Here is a 20560-nt window from a genome sequence, read left to right on the forward strand (position 1 = left end):
TAGAACATGTCAATTCCTCATAATGAAGCTTAATATCTGCCCTTTGGGGAAAAATGGATAGAAAATAACAAAACAATTGTAGAGCATTGAATTTGTCAAATGTCATACCAAAATGATAGAGAAGGTCCTCCACTTCATCCACTCCTTGCATGCTGTCATCTTCATTGTAGCTACAATCGATGATAGGTTTAGATGGAGAGTCCTCACAGCTCACATCCTTTGAGGCACCTTGAGGATTCTGTCTCCAGAATTTGTCAGAACCTTCCTCTTGAAGACAACTACTGTCATGGCTGGAGTAGCCCATATCATTGTCAAACTCAACATCACAAGAAGAATTCATAACCTCGATGATTTCTGGAACTTCTTGTTGGTCAGGTAAAAGGGATGACTCTTTCTGAACATGACAGTAATAATGTACATTAGACTGTATTCTCAATTCTAAACAAAATTAATATTCAGTAATAAAATTTATATTTTATTTTGACAAGTCAGCAAAAGTGATCTGTCGCAGAGTTATTACTTATCTCATGTTAAAAGTGGTAGTCCACAAATAGACTGTTTAATGTTTATGTATATCATGACTGTTTTAATATATCATGAATCACACTACTCTTAAACTTGTTATATGAGAAATCAATTAAATACCAGAATATATCATGGAGACCTATAAGCAAAATGTATGAAGGTTAAAAAATTACTATAACATTTATTATCGTATGTATAACAGAAAGTAGACACTTAATGCTACACAAATGCCTAATTAAACAATTAGGTATGAAAGTCAACATATTCTTATCATAACTGTTATGTTTAAAAAATAATATTTAGAGTACTTCGATTAAAATAATTAAACCAAAATTCTCCATAACATTGGTATCCCTTATATTTTTTAACACTGTAAGGGATGTCATTCAGCAAACACATGATGACTCCTTTTGTAATTGAAAACTGCATAGTCTTATTAATCTCTCTTTCAGTAAACTGATACACAGAGAAATTATCATTATCGATAAATAAATAATAAAAAATAAGATGCAAATGACCCAAAAATGATATTCTTATTTGTCCAGCTCCTGGTTCTTTAACTTTCCTAAATGCAGTTTAAAACATCTAAATTAGAAGATATTTCTGATGGGTAGCCAAGTTGTCAGCACACTCACAACTAGAAACAATAAGCAAGCTATTTGGATACATTTTAATTGGCAAATGAACAGTAGCCATATGCCTCAAAACAGCATTTTCATGCAAATAATGAACTTTTTAAAGAACTTACCAATTTGAGAAAAAAGAAAATTTCAGGAAAGCCATGAATTACCGTATTCAACGTAATAAGCGCCCAGGGCGCTCTCAAAATTAGAAATAGGGGGCGCTTATTAGAATATTATTTTGAGTTGAAAGATCGTAAATTTCGTGGTTTATGCTAACAGCCTGAAATGTTTACATACGACAGATATAGTTTTCAAGAATTTCATTGCCCATAATTAAGGGTGATACAACACACGAGTGCGTATTATACACAAATAAATAAGTCTTGTGTACATTGATCAATCGGACCTGGTGCTGATTGGGATTGTTCGCTTGCCAATATATTAGCAAATATCGCCGTAGGCGCTTATTAGAGCCGAGCGCTTATTACGTCGAATACGGTACTTCATGTGCTCGTTTCTGAGAATACTCAAATAGGCCAATGCCTTGAGTTGGACAGACCGTCAAGTGATGTCATCAATTACTATTCAACAAGCACAGCGATTGAAAGTGGCCTGCATTCAACAGGGTTGTGCTTATTTCTGTAATTTATAATACCTGATAAATCGTATTCTGTTGGCATTCTCCATGATGCAGGCTAGTATCAAGACTGTAACTTTCTTCTGCCATTTTCCTTCTGACTGAAATTTTAGCTCTGCAAACATCAACATCATAGAAAACAAAGACTGTTAGTGTAAGCAATCATAAAAACACTATTGAATGTAGTAATACCGATACGATAACGGATTAAACAGATATTATTTATAGAAAACCTAAAGAAGCTTGTAACGCAGTGGGAGGTAAAATAAAGTTTAAACATCCAGAAGGTGCCAGTCAAAATATTTTCGTCTGCTCTCGATGACCTAGCCCAAAGTTCATTGGTCAAGTTCAAGGACATTATTACTTCCAGTAACAACTAAATACAACTCGTAAATGTCTGATGTTGAAGTTTGAAAAACGTGACTAGAGATAATCATATGCAATGTGAGAAAACGTAGGAAAAATATATTAACGCGTAAGTTTATGACATACTGAACCGGAAGTGTAGTCTCGCACCTGTTGTACATGCGCAGTAGGGCAAGTTACAGAGGCGCTAAATACGATCGTCTGTGGTTGAATGAAATCACTTGATTGTAAAGGTAATTTATTACACGATGATGTCAAATAACGGTGGTTTAGGATGCGTTTGTTTTTCGGGATAAACAATTACATCAAGCAGTAAAACGTAGTCTGACACACTGTCCAAACTATCAAAGAACAAATTGATATAAGGAAGTCAATACAAAATGTCAATCTAACACAGTGCGTAACACTTAGACATGCTATATAATATGTGAAATAACCTGTAAATGAAAATGTATATTTGTTACTATGACATGATGTGGTTTTATGTACATGTGGTGTATATGTATGTTGTGATTGACGGTAACATTTTGACATGTCAGTTGCCATCAATGGCATCATCGTCTCCACAAAACTGTCTTGCCCTGCAATGTTCATTGCCAGCTGGAATAAGTATGTGCGTATATATGTCAGATAAGTGTTGTTGATGTGTGTAGCTTTGCAGTCATTAGTCTATTAGTACATCAGTTTCCAATCCTGAGAGGGAAGTTTCTATCTGATTTCTTGTGTAGTTCTTGCAATATTCAACACATCTTTAGGTCTTATATTAATTAGCCTATGCCTCAGTCTCTTAGAAACATTTTCTTCTCCAAAGAATGAGGTTATATGTTTGATTGGATCTATTTTCAGTTAATGGACATGTCAAACACTGTTGAAGAAATCATACGTGAGTGACAATGTATAAAATCATTAATATTTTTATAAACAGTTGTCTTTATCCAACTATCTAAATTAGATACTTTTAGAGGTAAGTCATAGATCAATATCTGTGTTTTTATCTGGAATAATTAGGTCTACAGTTAGAAGGTAAATGTTAAGTACATTATGATAATAAATGACACAATGTAATCACAGTCTGGTCCACTTTTGAGTCTGTTAGTCCAAACGTCATTTTCAGTCAATTATGATGTTATAATGTGTGGCATTAGAAATTGGCAGTAGTCCTTTAGTCCTTGTGAATCTCCCCAATAGTATCATAAGGACTAGTAGAAATTTGCCATTATTAATAGTTTTGCTATATGTTATTATTATAAGGACTAGTGGGGTGAAAATGTGGACTATTATTGGCTGAGATTACTGGAGCAAACAGTTTGTAATCAAATGTCATCCAATTTTACAGAGATAGTTGGCAGCATATTGGAAAAAGAGAATACAGATGATGGGGTGTGGTTGAAGCTGCTGGATGAAGCATTGAGACTGATTAGTAGCCTCCATTCAGATTACCTTGGTGGAATTGAAAAGACAAAATGCATAACTGTAGGTACCCAATTAATTTTCTTCATGTGAAGCTCTTCAAACTGAGCTTATTTTTTGGGAAGCGGGGTTTTAAACAACCAGAAATGTACATTCAGTTCGCAATAATGTAAAGAATGGATGCAGAATCACAAATATTGCATCCCAAAGGATGCATAATAATATTCATGGTCCCAGATTCTTGACAAAGATATTAAGGTAATTTAAGTAATTATCAAATCTTACAGTACAGTACACTACACCATTTCATACACAAGACCCACATATTTTCTGTAAGGACCCCTTGAAATTAGTACCGGTAATTGGGGGTCCCCTGGACTCCTAGTTTTGTTGGTCAAGGTACGACCCTGGGGCAGATCTTTTGATGTTCTGTAAAAAAAATAATTATAAAAGTAGTTTGTCTCCTAAACTGTTTGGCTCCTTCCACAGAAACAAATTGCGTGTTTTAAAGCAACGACAAAAAAGATATTCTGTCTCTAACAAAAGTACCATGTCTCCACAAAATGTTAAATGATGGGTCCTTTATCACCATACACAGATATCAGTACTGACACACACAGTGTTTCAAAATTATGCATGAACCTCAAGGAGTCCTTGTCATGACCCTAATGTTAAAAGTTGAAGATTTAGGGAACCCTAGATTCAAAATACCATAGGAGAAGGGGGCCCAGGGCCACCCTTTAATTTCAAACGCTGCACACACTGTCTGTGCCAGGAGTCTACTAGCCTTAACATGTATTTTGGCATTATTTTCAGTTTATGTTTAGTGTATGGACCAGTGTAATTGGATGTAAATACACTTGAAGTAGAACTACTGGTAGACGCAAGCTTGGAGCTTGTGCAGAAGCGGCAGACTGAACGAATGTGTCAGTATGAATGTCATTATTTTCATTTTGTAATGTATACATTCCTTCTGTGTTTACAGTGTATAATACGATTAATAATATAATCATTAGGGTATATTTCAGCTTGAAACTAGCGGAGTGTCTTTGTGGAACCATGCTGTTGGGCTGAAGACGAAAGGGTGTCTGTCCACTGTTACCAATGCCAAATGTAAGGTTTCTACCATTATTAATTACAATGTAGTGTGTTCATGTATCAAGGTAAATTGTGATGATGCTAAATATCAAATTTTCATTAGGCAAAAAAGAACATGTTGATACAACTGAAGATGATAGCCATGTAGATTTATGCGTGTCGCAGCAGGGGCGGTGGAGTGACCTGGTGACATCATTTGCTCATCAGCCTGAAGATCCAGATTTGATTCAACATGGGTACAATATGTGCAGCCCACTTTGGTGTCACTTTCGGTAATAAAACTGGAATATTGTAAAAATCCAGTGTAAAACTCAATGTTTCACTGACTTGAAGAAATTTCATGTTATTTGTAATAGTGTAGCCAATGACCAAAATCTCGCCTAGCATGCAGAAAATGCTGTTTAATAAAATGAGCTGTTCACATGCCTTTTGATGATGTTGGCGATTTTCATTTCAGTACTAGCTGAAATATTGCTGAAAATAGTGATATACATGTACAACACCATTCACTCCCTGTCTTCATTCATTCCAGTGAGGCACTTGTCCTTCATGATAGTAGCATTTGCCAACCAAGGAGCTCTGGATGAAGACACCCTGAAAAAACAAATTGTGGTAAGTATTAAGGCCTCTGTCATCTAAATATATTGATATTCTAACTTCTTTAGACAAATTATTTCTTCTAAATGTTGCTGCTTTTACTGATGTTGTGCCAGCATATATGTTTGTTTGATCTGCAGGAGGTACATGTATATTTTATGAGTGCTTGTCACAATTATTCTCTCTCTTCACATGCCATAAAATAGCTTTAGTATTAAATGATTTTGTTTCTCCTGATCACTAAAATATGCCAATACATTTCACTGACTTTCCTAGCTATCTTAAGTAGATTATCCTTGGCTATCATTACATGCACAGCCAAAATGTGGTAGACTTGAGCTTGTGGCAACAGAAAGGACAGGCAGCCAGTAAGGTATGCCACTCTTAAAACAGTGTATAGTTTTCAGAATTAAATTCATGACAATTTAATTCTCTCTCACAGATGGGGATGAAAACAGGAAGAGCATGGATAGGTATGAATTTGGAAATATTACCTAGGTAGCCCAGTTCAGATAAGTTCACCTGAAAGTTTCCTTGCCTTTCAAATCTATAATTGGGAATGACAAAACATTTCACACAAATTTGTGTAAAGAAAATAACAAATGGTGGACAGAATTTGAATTTGTGTACATATTTTTGTAAATACAACTAGTGTTTTGAAAGCCCTTGGCATCAATCGTCAGCCAAAACAGCGTTAGAAATTGTCACTAGTCCTGTAGCTCTTACCAATCTGCCCAATAGTTAAGGTATCATAATGACGAGTAGAAATTTGACATTTTAAAGGGTTTTGCTACATATTATCATTATAAAGACTAGTGAACTAAAATGTTAATTTCTACCGCTGCAAAATTAGCACCAGGAAACTGTTAATCTTCAAAGGAAAAGAGAGTTTTGAATCTACACCAGAATATTATTGATAAATATGTTTTAGAAAATTATTCTAGTGTTCATCTGACGTGTCGGTACAATATGTTTTATGTTTGTTTTCTTTACGTACCTTCAATGGTACATTGCAGATGCATGTCAACCCGAACAAGCTGAAATTGTTTTGAATATATCAAATCAGGTACTGTGGTTTATATTTCACATCATGGGCAAGGGGGTTTGAAATAGCATTGTAAATCACAGATTCAACTTGAATATTATAATAGAAAAAGAAAATTACAAAGAAAAATAGGATCCATCATCATTGAATTGTTGATTTGTTTTTCAGAACAAGGTGTGTAACAATGTAGCATTTGGTGCATCACAATACACTGTGGAACACTATGAATATTGCATCATGAGATACAACACAATATAGTAATATATATATATATATACACACACACACACACACACACACAACACAATATAGTAATATATATACACACACACACACACACACACACACACACACACACACACACACACACACACACACACACACACACACACACACACACACTCACAGCGTTAGAAATTGGCACTAGTCCTATGGTCCTTAGCAAACTGCCCAATAGTAAAGGTCTCCTAAGGACAAGTAGAAATTGGCCCATTTTAAGGTTTTGCTATATGTTATCATTATAAGGACTAGTGGACAAAAACTGTTAGTTTCTAACACTGGCACACACACACACACACACACACACACACACACACACACACACACACACACACACACACACACACACACACACACACACACACACACTCATGAATTTTGCTAGATCTGCTCAGTATATACAAAACACATCGTTGAAATATCTCTGAAATTATTTTATTATTATTTCCACAAATTGCCTGCCAAGGGCATTTAGTTTGGAATCCTATATAAATCCCTAATACCTTATTCACAGTATTGGGTGCCCTGCTTCAATATGCGCTGCCTAGTCAACTTCTAGACCAGTCTGTAAGAAATCTTTATAAGCGCACATACAGAGACCTAAAATGTACATGACAGTCCATATTTTCTTGTGTACATTTATAGAACACAGCAGCGCAGATTTGTATATGATTGCTCTGTTACTCTTTTCAAGTTTTTTTACCTTCATCAACATTTAAACTAAGTTTGTTCACGTCCACTCAGTCTCTGAAAAACTTGTATTTGATATGAGCCCACCTTTGTCAATTGTGATTTATCTGTGCCCCTAGATCCTAGTGGTTCACTCACTGGGGTACGGATTTCAAGGTTGCAAGTTCGATTCCAGAATTATAAAGGAAAGATTTGTCATTTGAATATCCATCATTCTGTACATTCCATTATGTGCCACTGTGTTCAAATGCAAAATATATCTGTAGTGATAGACATCCACATGTTACAATATCACTGGAAGTTGTATAAATAAAATTACCTTTTATAAGAGTTTACTCAATTTGAGAACAATAGGATGGCATCAGTGGAGGTTTGTAAAGATGAAATATCATTGGATGAATTGTACGTGCACACAAATAGTTCAGCTTCAAGTTTATGTTTTGATCACCAATTGAAAACTTTTTTCTGTTAATAAAAGTGTGCCCAGAAGCTGCATTCCATTGTGATAGAGAGGAAGAATGAAACTGGTGGTGGAAGTGAGGTGATGGAGAGACAGAAGGCGGAAATAGAGAAGGACATGTTTAAACTGCTGTGCTATAAGGCAGAAGTGGTGGGTGATATTGTCTTCAGTGACTGTGCTATTTGGCAGAAGTGTCGGGTGACATAGTCTTCAGTGACTGTGCTATAAGGCAGAAGTGATGGGTGATATAGTCTTCAGTGACTGTGCTATAAGGCAGAAGTGGTGGGTGACATAGTCTTCAGTGACTGTGCTATAAGGCAGAAGTGGTGGATGATATAGTCTTCAGTGACTGTGCTATAAGGCAGAAGTGGTGGGTGACATAGTCTTCAGTGACTGTGCTATAAGGCAGAAGTGGTGGGTGATATTGTCTTCAGTGACTGTGCTATAAGGCAGAAGTGGTGGATGATATAGTCTTCAGTGACTGTGCTATAAGGCAGAAGTGGTGGGTGATATAGTCTTCAGTGACTGTGCTATAAGGCAGAAGTGGTGGATGATATAGTCTTCAGTGACTGTGCTATAAGGCAGAAGTGGTGGGTGATATAGTCTTCAGTGATTGTGCTATAAGGCAGAATTGGTTGGTGATATAGTCTTCAGTGACTGTGCTATAAGGCAGAAGTGGTGGGTGATATAGTCTTCAGTGATTGTGCTATAAGGCAGAATTGGTTGGTGATATAGTCTTCAGTGACTGTGCTATAAGGCAGAAGTGATGGATGATATTGTTTTCAGTGACTGTGCTATAAGGCAGAAGTGGTGGGTGATATAGTCTTCAGTGATTGTGCTATAAGGCAGAATTGGTTGGTGATATAGTCTTCAGTGACTGTGCTATAAGGCAGAATTGGTTGGTGATATAGTCTTCAGTGACTGTGCTATAAGGCAGAAGTGGTGGGTGATATAGTCTTCAGTGATTGTGCTATAAGGCAGAATTGGTTGGTGATATAGTCTTCAGTGACTGTGCTATAAGGCAGAAGTGGTGGGTGATATAGTTTTCAGTGACTGTGCTATAAGGCAGAAGTGATGGGTGATATTGTTTTCAGTGACTGTGCTATTAGGCAGAAGTGGTGGGTGATATAGTCTTCAGTGATTGTGCTATAAGGCAGAATTGGTTGGTGATATAGTCTTCAGTGACTGTGCTATAAGGCAGAAGTGATGGGTGATATTGTTTCCAGTGACTGTGCTATTAGGCAGAAGTGGTGGGTGATATAGTCTCCAGTGACTGCTATTAGGCAGAAGTGGTGGGTGATATAGTCTTCAGTGACTGTGCTATAAGGCAGAAGTGGTGGGTGATATTGTCTTCAGTGACAGTGCTATAAGGCAGAAGTGGTGGGTGATATAGTCTTCAGTGACTGTGCTATAAGGCAGAAGTGGTGGGTGATATTGTCTTCAGTGACTGTGCTATAAGGCAGAATTGGTTGGTGATATAGTCTTCAGTGACTGTGCTATAAGGCAGAAGTGGTGGGTGATATAGTTTTCAGTGACTGTGCTATAAGGCAGAAGTGATGGGTGATATTGTTTTCAGTGACTGTGCTATTAGGCAGAAGTGGTGGGTGATATAGTCTTCAGTGATTGTGCTATAAGGCAGAATTGGTTGGTGATATAGTCTTCAGTGACTGTGCTATAAGGCAGAAGTGATGGGTGATATTGTTTCCAGTGACTGTGCTATTAGGCAGAAGTGGTGGGTGATATAGTCTCCAGTGACTGCTATTAGGCAGAAGTGGTGGGTGATATAGTCTTCAGTGACTGTGCTATAAGGCAGAAGTGGTGGGTGATATTGTCTTCAGTGACAGTGCTATAAGGCAGAAGTGGTGGGTGATATAGTCTTCAGTGACTGTGCTATAAGGCAGAAGTGGTGGGTGATATTGTCTTCAGTGACTGTGCTATAAGGCAGAAGTGGAGGGTTATACTGTCTTCAGTGACTGCTATAAGGCAATAGTGATGGGTGATATAGTCTTCAGTGACTGCTATAAGGCAGAAGTGATGGGTGATATAGTCTTCAGTGACTGTGCTATAAGGCAGAAGTGGTGGGTGATATAGTCTTCAGTGACTGTGCTATAAGGCAGAAGTGGTGGGTGATATTGTCTTCAGTGACTGTGCTATAAGGCAGAAGTGGGGGGTTATACTGTCTTCAGTGACTGCTATAAGGCAATAGTGATGGGTGATATAGTCTTCAGTGACTGCTATAAGGCAGAAGTGATGGGTGATATAGTCTTCAGTGACTGTGCTATAAGGCAGAAGTGGTGGGTGATATAGTCTTCAGTGACTGTGCTATAAGGCAGAAGTGGTGGGTGATATTGTCTTCAGTGACTGTGCTATAAGGCAGAAGTGGTGGGTGATATAGTCTTCAGTGACTGTGCTATAAGGCAGAAGTGGTGGGTGATATAGTTTTCAGTGACTGTGCTATAAGGCAGAAGTGATGGGTGATATTGTTTTCAGTGACTGTGCTATTAAGCAGAAGTGGTGGGTGATATAGTCTTCAGTGACTGTGCTATAAAGGCAGAATTGGTTGGTGATATTGTCTTCAGTGACTGTGCTATAAGGCAGAAGTGATGGGTGATATTGTCTTCAGTGGCTGTGCTATTAGGCAGAAGTGGTGGGTGATATAGTCTCCAGTGACTGCTATTAGGCAGAAGTGGTGGGTGATATAGTCTTCAGTGACTGTGCTATAAGGCAGAAGTGGTGGGTGATATTGTCTTCAGTGACTGTGCTATAAGGCAGAAGTGGTGGGTGATATTGTCTTCAGTGACAGTGCTATAAGGCAGAAGTGGTGGGTGATATAGTCTTCAGTGACTGTGCTATAAGGCAGAAGTGGTGGGTGATATTGTCTTCAGTGACTGTGCTATAAGGCAGAAGTGGAGGGTTATACTGTCTTCAGTGACTGCTATAAGGCAATAGTGATGGGTGATATAGTCTTCAGTGACTGCTATAAGGCAGAAGTGATGGGTGATATAGTCTTCAGTGACTGTGCTATAAGGCAGAAGTGGTGGGTGATATAGTCTTCAGTGACTGTGCTATAAGGCAGAAGTGGTGGGTGATATTGTCTTCAGTGACTGTGCTATAAGGCAGAAGTGGGGGGTTATACTGTCTTCAGTGACTGCTATAAGGCAATAGTGATGGGTGATATAGTCTTCAGTGACTGCTATAAGGCAGAAGTGATGGGTGATATAGTCTTCAGTGACTGTGCTATAAGGCAGAAGTGGTGGGTGATATAGTCTTCAGTGACTGTGCTATAAGGCAGAAGTGGTGGGTGATATAGTCTTCAGTGACTGTGCTATAAGGCAGAAGTGGTGGGTGATATAGTTTTCAGTGACTGTGCTATAAGGCAGAAGTGATGGGTGATATTGTTTTCAGTGACTGTGCTATTAGGCAGAAGTGGTGGGTGATATAGTCTTCAGTGACTGTGCTATAAAGGCAGAATTGGTTGGTGATATTGTCTTCAGTGACTGTGCTATAAGGCAGAAGTGGTGGGTGATATTGTCTTCAGTGACTGTGCTATAAGGCAGAAGTGGTGGGTGATATAGTCTTCAGTGATTGTGCTATAAGGCAGAAGTGATGGGTGATATTGTCTTCAGTGACTGTGCTATAAGGCAGAAGTGGTGGGTGATATAGTCTTCAGTGACTGTGCTATAAGGCAGAAGTGGTGGGTGATATTGTCTTCAGTGACTGTGCTATAAGGCAGAAGTGGTGGGTGATATTGTCTTCAGTGACTGTGCTATAAGGCAGAAGTGGTCAAGGATCCAAGATATTGGAAGTTACAATTACAAAGTCTTCCTTTAATAATGTATAGATCAGTTTATGTAAAATCAATGACTTGATAAGTAGCAATGTGTATGTGAACAGTATTAAGATGAAGGATTTATCAGTGTTTAGGTTATAAGCATTTCTATCATGTCAGTGTAATTAATGAAAAGTGTTGGTACTGTAATGGGATAAAAATCTATTTCATAAAAAGAGTTGATGTTTACAAAGAACAATCTATTTTAGGAAATGTTGCAGTGTAGAAATGAAGCAGCTGTTAACTTGGTACAGATGTCCAAACAGATGCTGCCAAGATTCCCACGAGAGGTACGAGCTTTCATTCGGGCAACACAAGCATGATTATATGTCAGTATGTTTTGCATGGCAAATGAAAATCAAATGAAAATGAACTATAGTTTCATGTTGATTTTCAAAAGTCGTCTAGACATTACATACTGATTTTAGTGGCAGAAGTGGCCCTGCAATCTAAGGCAGTGTAATTCACTGTGCAGAGTGGTGTCCCCTGATCCTTTGATCATAGGTTCAAATCCCAGATTCGCCCTCAACGTAACTCTCTCTCTCTCTCTCTCTCTCTCTCATAAAAACAGGACTGGTAACTAAACTTTAGCATTTAGGTCTGGCCTTGTTTTCTGATGACTTTCCAACACAACAAGAAGGAAATAAAATGGTCAAATACTTATTTGAATCTGTAAAATTTAGTTGTATTTGTGTGTTAATATCACAGGTCAATTTCATGTGTTTCAGATCAGAATTCTGTGAAACACATGACCACTGTGTTGTCTTGCTAAATCTATGAAATGTTTGTATTTTGTTTAGTTAGTAACTCCGGTAAGTAATGTGTGTCATGTACTTGTCACTACAGAGTGGGTTTCTCAGCATGCTGTGTTACAACTTTGGAGTTGACTTGTATCAGAAGAAGAAGCATGACGAGGCCATCAACTGGCTCCGAGAAAGTTTTGACCTCAGCAAGGAAAGGAAAGGAGTAATGCCTAGAAACCAGGTACTTCTCTGCTAAAAGTCTAACTTGAAAACTGTACATATTAGGGTGGAATTATACAAAACTTATCAAAGTTGTTTTTTTTCTCAGCATTTGCCTGCATAATGATATCATATAGGCAAACCATTAACTATGTGAATTGTGCTGGTCACCGATAGGATACATATGGTTGATTGCTGTGGCTGAATGGGTGAGTGTCCAATATGTCACCCAATTCACAAACTCTTACACAATTCAATGCAATACTTTAATGTAACAATGGTAATAAAACCTGATTTTAAGAAAATGATCACATGAGCATATTGCATCCAGACTAAATAGTACAAACCAAAATATTTTCAAATATTAGTTCTGTCTTGTAATATTGAGATCAACGTGAACGCACTCCCAACAAGTTTATATTATTTAACACTATTGTTTCTTAAACTGCCATATCCATTGAACATCCCCTTGAAACAACCCCAAGAAAGAAAAAGAAAATCACTAAAAAAATTGTTTTAGTTATTTTTGCTACCTCATTAAACTCAGCTGTGCATTTTCTTTTCAGGCAAGAACACTTAGACTCTTGGCAAATGCCTACATTGAGAGTAACCCATCAGAACACTTTGAGAAGGCCTTGAATGCAGTGTCTCTGGCAAATACAGTCAGTATTTTCTTCAGTTTGTGTATCCTGAATTAGAGTTTGGGTAAATGTGTACAGTATATAAAAATATTTCATGATCCCTAACTTTTTGTTCAGCATATATCTCTCTAATCTGTTCACATTAAAAGTAATATTATTTTGCAGTTATCTGATCCTAGTTTTGCCAGTTACATACCCGGTAATCACCAATTACATAGTAAACTGAAACATATACTGCTGGGGAAAAGAAAGTATCCTTCCTTGTTTTGTGGACGCTAAAAAGTAAACACACAAGAAATGGTTATATGATGGTAATGTATTTGATAGGGGTGTCATAGTTGTTTTTTGGACCTGAAATTTCCAGTGTTTCTTTAGCCTTGTAATGTTAGATAACATTTGTAAACGTTTGTCAAAGTCCAGTTTTCAAGTATATACTTTCTTTTGCCCGGTAGTTTATTTTTATGTTAAATGAAGACTATCAGCTCTAAAAAGATATTGTCACATTGTACAATATAGGTTTCTAAGAGATTGATTTTAGCTGACTCATAACTTGTGTCTTTCTCCATGGTAACAGGGAAGTTATTTATTTCTAATGTTGAATACCTATACAGGAGCACTGCCACCCTGCTGGGCTGTACCTGAAGCTGAGGATACTGCTCACAGGAGGAGAGAAGGGGGCACCTGTCTCCGCAGGTGAAATATTTCATTAGTGTTTTCTTGTGTATTGTTCTCAAGTGCTCAGTGTTACTAGCATCCTCGTTTATCCAGTTTATCATAGCTCCATTCTGGCATCCTCGTTTATCCAGTTTATCATAGTTCCATTCTGGCATCCTCATTTATCCAGTGTAGTTACCCGGACCCTATTATCCAACATAGCTTTGTTTCGGAGCTCCAGGTCCTTCATCCTCATCTCTGACTTTCGCTTGCTCATGGGCTTGAAATCAACTACCAATAACAATGAGCTCTTCTAAATGCCAGCTAAAGTTCACATTTGAAACTTCAATTCAGCCCCATCAAATCTACATGTCATGTAGTTCTACAAAGAAAGCACAGTGTGTTTATCTCCCAACTCACATTAGGTGAGTTTGCTTAGGGTATCAGGCTACTGCTAATTTGTATCTCTGCCTGCTGAGTGTAGAACAATTTAGACAAAGACCGTAGTCTGTTTATCTGGAGATAGAATGTTTATCTACCAATGATCTTTGAGTGGAATTTAGAAGTTGATATGTAACTGGGGGCACGTGTGGCCCAGTCGTCTAAGGTGCCACGATTCGCGGGGCAGAGTTGCGTCCTTTAGGCATGCCAGAAACCTATGATTGTGGGTTCGAATCCCGGTTCACCCGGATTATATTTCTAGGTTTGTCAGCACCATACCCGTGCTCATGGGTTTCACTGAAGTGGTAAACGTCGGAGACCTGCATCACTTCGGGCGTTCCTCCCACATTAAGCTGACGCGCCGTGATGTAACTGGAAAACTGTTAAAAGCAGCGTTAAACCCAACTCACTCACTGATATGTAACTCATTACGAAGTAGAAGCATGATCCACTTCATGTAACAATTGCAGTCAGTACAGTTGCGCTTGATAACAGTGTTAGAATTGACATGGAACATTGCTAGAATTGAAAAAAAGAAGTGTGTCATTAATACTACCTTGTCACTAGTTATTTGCCCGCACTCTGTTTGTCTGCAAATTTGTGGTATCACTTATGTCTGCCAAGAAGAGATTGTCAGAAATGAAATCCAAGATGAAAGAGAACATATTGTATTGGAAGAGACATATGTAATCAAATCTTTAACATTTCCTAAATTCATACAATTCTTGGTTCTCAGGCACTGCCTGCATCATCATTAAGTCTGCTGCATGTTTCATTTTTATGTCCATTTTCACGCACACAAAATCGTATGAATGCGATCCAATATAGCACGCAGTTACTTCCCTTTACATGCGCACTGCTTTACTGTGCATCCCATGTTATTTTCATGGCGGGAATAGGAGTTTGTTTGCTTGTTTATGTAGGGAGGCCCTTTCCCAGGTAGAGGGTACACAACTGTTTATTTGTTTACATACTGTTTATTTGCTTACAAGCTAAAAAAACACTGTCCGCCTGCACTGTATTTTCAAAAATCATTGCCTGAGAACCAATTCTTTTATTTTTATAAGCCAAAAGTCAGTAAGTGAGCATAATTATATGTGTGTGTGTCTCTCTGTCTGTCTGTGTGTGTGCACTCAGCAATATCCCACCTGTATAACGGTGGTCTGTAGATAATGCAATATGGAGGACAATCCAGTGATTGATATTGTGAGCAAGGATCCACATAGTCTGGGTGCGTGGACACGCCATCCACCATGTCACCGAGCCTGGCCACCTGATACATTAAGTTTCCTCTTACAACCAGCATGGGTTCCTAGGGACCAAGTCACTGCGTCTAGCATCCTGATACATGAGACTCCTCTTACAACCAGCATGGGTTCCTAGGGACCAAGTCACCGAGCCTGGCATCCTGATACATTAAGTCTCCTCTTACAACCAGCATGGGTTCCTAGGGACCAAGTCACCGAGCCTGGCCACCTAATACATAAAGTCTCCTCTTACAACCAGCATGGGCTCCCAGGGACCAAGTCACCGAGCCTGGCATCCTGATACATTAAGTCTCCTCTTACAACCAGCATGGGTTCCTAGGGACCAAGTCACTGAGTCTGGCCACCTGATACATAAAGTCTCCTCTTACAACCAGCATGGGCTCTTGAGGACCAAGTCACCGAGTCTGGCATCCTGATACATTAGACTCCTCTTACAGCCAGCATGGGTTCCTGAGGACCAAGTCACCGAGCCCGGCCACCTGATACATAAAGTCTCCTCTTACAACCAGCATGGGCTCTTGAGGACCAAGTCACCGAGCCTGGCATCCTGATACATTAAGTCTCCTCTTACAACCAGCATGGGTTCCCAGGGGCCAAGTCACCGAGCCTGGCCACCTGATACATAAAGTCTCCTCTTACAACCAGCATGGGCTCTTGAGGACCAAGTCACCGAGTCTGGCATCCTGATACATTAGACTCCTCTTACAGCCAGCATGGGTTCCTGAGGACCAAGTCACCGAGCCCGGCCACCTGATACATAAAGTCTCCTCTTACAACCAGCATGGGCTCTTGAGGACCAAGTCACCGAGCCTGGCATCCTGATACATTAAGTCTCCTCTTACAACCAGCATGGGTTCCCAGGGGCCAAGTCACCGAGCCTGGCCACCTGATACATAAAGTCTCCTCTTACAACCAGCAGGGGCTCCTGAGGACCAAGTCACCGAGCCTGGCATCCTGATACATTAAGACTCCTCTTACAGCCAGCATGGGTTCCTAGGGACCAAGTCACCGAGCCTGGTATCCTGATACATTAAGTCTCCTCTTACAACCAGCATGGGCTCCCAGGGACCAAGTCACCGAGTCTGGCCACCTGATACATTAAGTCTCCTCTTACAACCAGCATGGGCTCCTGAGGACCAAGTCTAGCCCACAGCTCCCCAATTTATTCGCTTCTTTAGACTAGCAATGGGGGGTGGGGACAAACAGTACTCACTGAGGTACTTTGTATATGACTTGCTTGATAACGGTGTTCTTTTCTGCACCAAAACATCACTATCACTTACATATAAAACCTTCTAAATACTACTCAAAGATTTAACTCCACCGAAATGTTGATTTTATATTTTCAGATCTATGTAAATGTTTCTTCCTAAATACATAGTAAATAATTGTATTTGTATTAAATCTACAAACTCTTGTTCAGTTTTGGATGACATCATTAAGCACTCAGACTGCACCCTAGAGCTGGGACTAAGTGTTTTACAGTTGCTAAAGCAGCACAAAAGGTAATAATTATTGTTTGTTCTCTTTTTCATATTCCAAAGTCAATAAATTGTACAATTGATCCCATTCACCTCGAGCATATCAAACCAGTGGTTGATAGCATGAGCAACCAGCCAATGTTCAGGGTGCAAAGACACACAATACGACAGGTCATACATTGTAAACACCCAGTCCCTATTCATCTCTTACTTAGGTTTCTGAGTGAACACATTTCACATTTTTACACCTATCAGTGTCTTAATGCCTTAAAACAAGACTACTAACACAACAAACCACATCAAATTTAGTTCACTGGAAACCCAAAGATCTTCTTCGTGAGAACACCCACCGCGTGATACAAGGGTCCTCAATCTCATTAGGGGCACGGGTGGCCCAGTTGTCTAAGGCGCCGCGATTCGCTGTGCAGAGTTGCGTCCCTTGGGCACGCCAGAAACCTATGATTGTGGGTTCGAATCCCGGTTCAACCCAATTATGTTTCTAGGTTTGTCAGCACCATACCCGTGCTCGTGGGTTTCACCGAAGTGGTAAACGTCTTAGACCTGGATCACTTGGGGCTTTCCTCCCACATTAAGCTGACACGCCGTGATATAACTGGAATTATCTCATTAAAATCAGATCTTAGTTCTCTCTACCGCTAAACAAAGATCTGAAGACATCCCATTAGGGGTCATGTCAGACCGACCTTGCGCAAACTGTGAACGACCAATGGAATGACCAAGGCAGAAGGCAGCTTTCTCGTACTTTACGGCACTAATTTCAAATTGGCGACTACACTTCGAAACATATTTTGACAAATTCTCGATTACAAATTTGAAACCTGAACAAAAGTACATTCTTGAATGGCTAATAGATGGTCTAGATTGTATGGATTCAGTCGTTAAACCTGTAACTATCGTTCGGAGTTAAAGTTTTCGAGGTTGCATGAATAGAAATCACATTCTGACTGTCACTTTCATAATCTGGTAAGCGATGCTCTGATTGGTCAGATGAAAGGTTGTTCTGACGTGACCCCTTATGGGATGTGCTCAGATCTTTGTTTAGCGGTAGCAGGAACTGAGGTCTGATTTTAATGAGATTGCAAAGGTCCTATCTGTTCTGTTCCAGGGCTCTGTTCTACAATGTGATCGTAGCACTAAGACAGTCGTAACTCACATACTTTAACATAGACTTGCGACAATCGTAGCGCTATGATCGCTTTGTGGAATTGGACCCAGAATACCTACTTGCTTAATATCTCATACAGAAACATTTCTGAATATTATGACTTGAGATATCTCATGTAACATGCTTTATATTACACGTATTACAGTGTTGATAATTCCATGGACTTCCCGTCGCAGCTGAGAAGGAGGTTTGAGCAGTGCCCCGATGTTGGTCGGATCTTCATCGCTCAGCTCCAGGCCTTACTGGAGAGTGACCAGTCCCAGCAGGCCAAGCTCTTCACTGAAGAATGCATCACCGGTAGGAATGTTCCTGGCTTGTTTGTGTGTGTGTGTGTGTGTGTATTTATGTTGTTTAACGGTGCACCCAGCAATATTCCAGCTGTATGATTGTGGCCAGTCATTTACGAGTCAGGACCAGATAAGCAAGTGATTGATATTATGAGCAACGATCCATGCTGTTGGTATGATGACATGCTATTAACAGTGACACCGAGCCTGGCAACCCAATCCTTGGTAGATCATTGTGCTCCTAACGATATTTCTTTAAGAACTGGGGCGGTCGGGTAGCCTAGTGGTTAAAGCGTTCGCTCGTCACGCCGAAGACCCGGGTTTGATTCCCGACATGGGTACAATGTGTGAAGCCCATTTCTGGTGTCCCCCGCCGTGATATTGCTGGAATATTGCTAAAAGCGGCGTAAAACCACACTCACTCACTCACTCTTTAAGAACTGATGCAACATATTTTAGCGTTTATGAAGGTGTAATCGTTAAAACAGGTGTGCACACTATGTGGATTTACCTCCATAAATGCGAAAAATATTGTTAGTTCTTACACGTAAATAAAGCAATAATACTAACTTCCCAGCCTTTATATTTACTCATTTACACAAATTAAATGGAGACAACAAAATATAATCAGTGACATCGTTCAGAACAATATTACAAGCCTAGCCCCTGCTATTATCAGCCAAGTCTGTTATAGTCTGGAAGGTAATTTAAGGTACCCTGGTTTACTACAATATCTGAAAAACTATTGGACCTACTCCAGTCAAAGTTGGTATGAGATTATTAAACAGTCATACATAACTGGATATTACATTTAAAGACAATCGGTGCATGAATAAAAAATCTGTCTATTTAGCTATCACTATATTTCATCAACAACCAGACCTGTTCGTCACAGGTGGAACGAGCATTCATTGAAACAGCCATCTGCATAATGCTACTACCCCTGCGTCACAGGGCCATATGACACAGTTGAACGAATCAACTCAACTCGAAAGGTTGCACGGGAATCACGCACGCATGAATACGGTGTTAGCGTTGGGCGTCTCATCTTTAAATGTAATATCCAGTTATGTATGACCAACTTTGACTGGAGTATGCAGTACTACTATTTGCTGATTCTGTTTCCCTAGCTCACAACACTGGTAGGCCACTTGACATCAACACAAGGAAACAGTTCCATCTGGTGTTTTGGGAGCAGGCTGGCGCTGCTTTTGAGGTAAAGATCTGATATTTTAGCTCTTGAGAACATGACATCTGATTGTATAACTCTGGTGTTGTGTGGTATATCGTCACCTTTTTAGTCTGGAAACCCTGCCTTCAGGTGAATAAAGAGAGGAGAGAAACGGCCTATAAGAACTGACTTCTTTGGGACCTACACTACAGTATAAACTGTCTTAACAAGACTGCTTTGGGGCCTACAGTATAATCTGTCTAAACCAGACTTCTTTGGGGCCTACTGTATAATCTGTCTAAACCAGACTTCTTTGGGACCTACAGTATCATCTGTCTAAACCAGATTTCTTTGGGACCGACAGTATAATCTGTCTAAATCAGATTTCTTTGGGACCTACAGTATAATCTGTCTAAACCAGACTTCTTTGGGACCTACAGTATAATCTGTCTAAACCAGATTTCTTTGGGACCTATAGTGTGATCTATCTAAACCAGACTTCTTTGGGACCTACGGTATAATGTGTCTAAATCAGACTTCTTTGGGACCTACAGTATAATCTGTCTAAGCCAGACTTCTTTGGGGCCTACAGTATAATCTGTCTTAACCAGACTTCTTTGGGACCTACAGTATAATCTGTCTAAACCAGACTTCTTTGGGACCTACAGTATAATCTGTCTAAACAAGACTTCTTTGGGGACCAAACTTTAAGACAGGTCTGGATTAGTGAGATTATAGTAGGAGACAAAGAAATAGGAAATAAAGATAAGGTTGAAAGAAATGTTCTTATTTATCAAAGCATATTCTGGACCATAAATGTGGTGTGGTTTTAACAGTTAAATTTTACTTATGTATAGCACAGAACACTGTATTCATTTGGTTTCATATGATAGTCAGCTTTTCTACATTT

The 20560-nt window shown here is 39.3% G+C and overlaps 1 protein-coding gene across 1 annotated transcript in view; it reads left to right on the forward strand.

The window, feature by feature from the left end:
• Window positions 1-3006: 3006 nt before the first annotated feature.
• The window catches only part of LOC139475019 (testis-expressed protein 11-like), a 33004-nt gene continuing 15450 nt past the window's right edge, over window positions 3007-20560 (forward strand). Inside the window, exons 1-14 of the mRNA XM_071258234.1 lie at window positions 3007-3034; window positions 3488-3624; window positions 4578-4674; window positions 5192-5271; window positions 5699-5729; window positions 6273-6322; window positions 7749-7880; window positions 11769-11849; window positions 12406-12543; window positions 13088-13183; window positions 13774-13855; window positions 16949-17030; window positions 18338-18489; window positions 19610-19695. Coding sequence (XP_071114335.1) covers window positions 3007-3034; window positions 3488-3624; window positions 4578-4674; window positions 5192-5271; window positions 5699-5729; window positions 6273-6322; window positions 7749-7880; window positions 11769-11849; window positions 12406-12543; window positions 13088-13183; window positions 13774-13855; window positions 16949-17030; window positions 18338-18489; window positions 19610-19695 — 1272 coding nt within the window. The remainder of the gene's footprint in view (window positions 3035-3487; window positions 3625-4577; window positions 4675-5191; window positions 5272-5698; window positions 5730-6272; window positions 6323-7748; window positions 7881-11768; window positions 11850-12405; window positions 12544-13087; window positions 13184-13773; window positions 13856-16948; window positions 17031-18337; window positions 18490-19609; window positions 19696-20560) is intronic.

Source organism: Haliotis cracherodii, unplaced genomic scaffold, assembly GCF_022045235.1.
Source record: "Haliotis cracherodii isolate W230 unplaced genomic scaffold, xgHalCrac1.p SCAF_3, whole genome shotgun sequence".
Classification (NCBI taxonomy): domain Eukaryota; kingdom Metazoa; phylum Mollusca; class Gastropoda; order Lepetellida; family Haliotidae; genus Haliotis; species Haliotis cracherodii.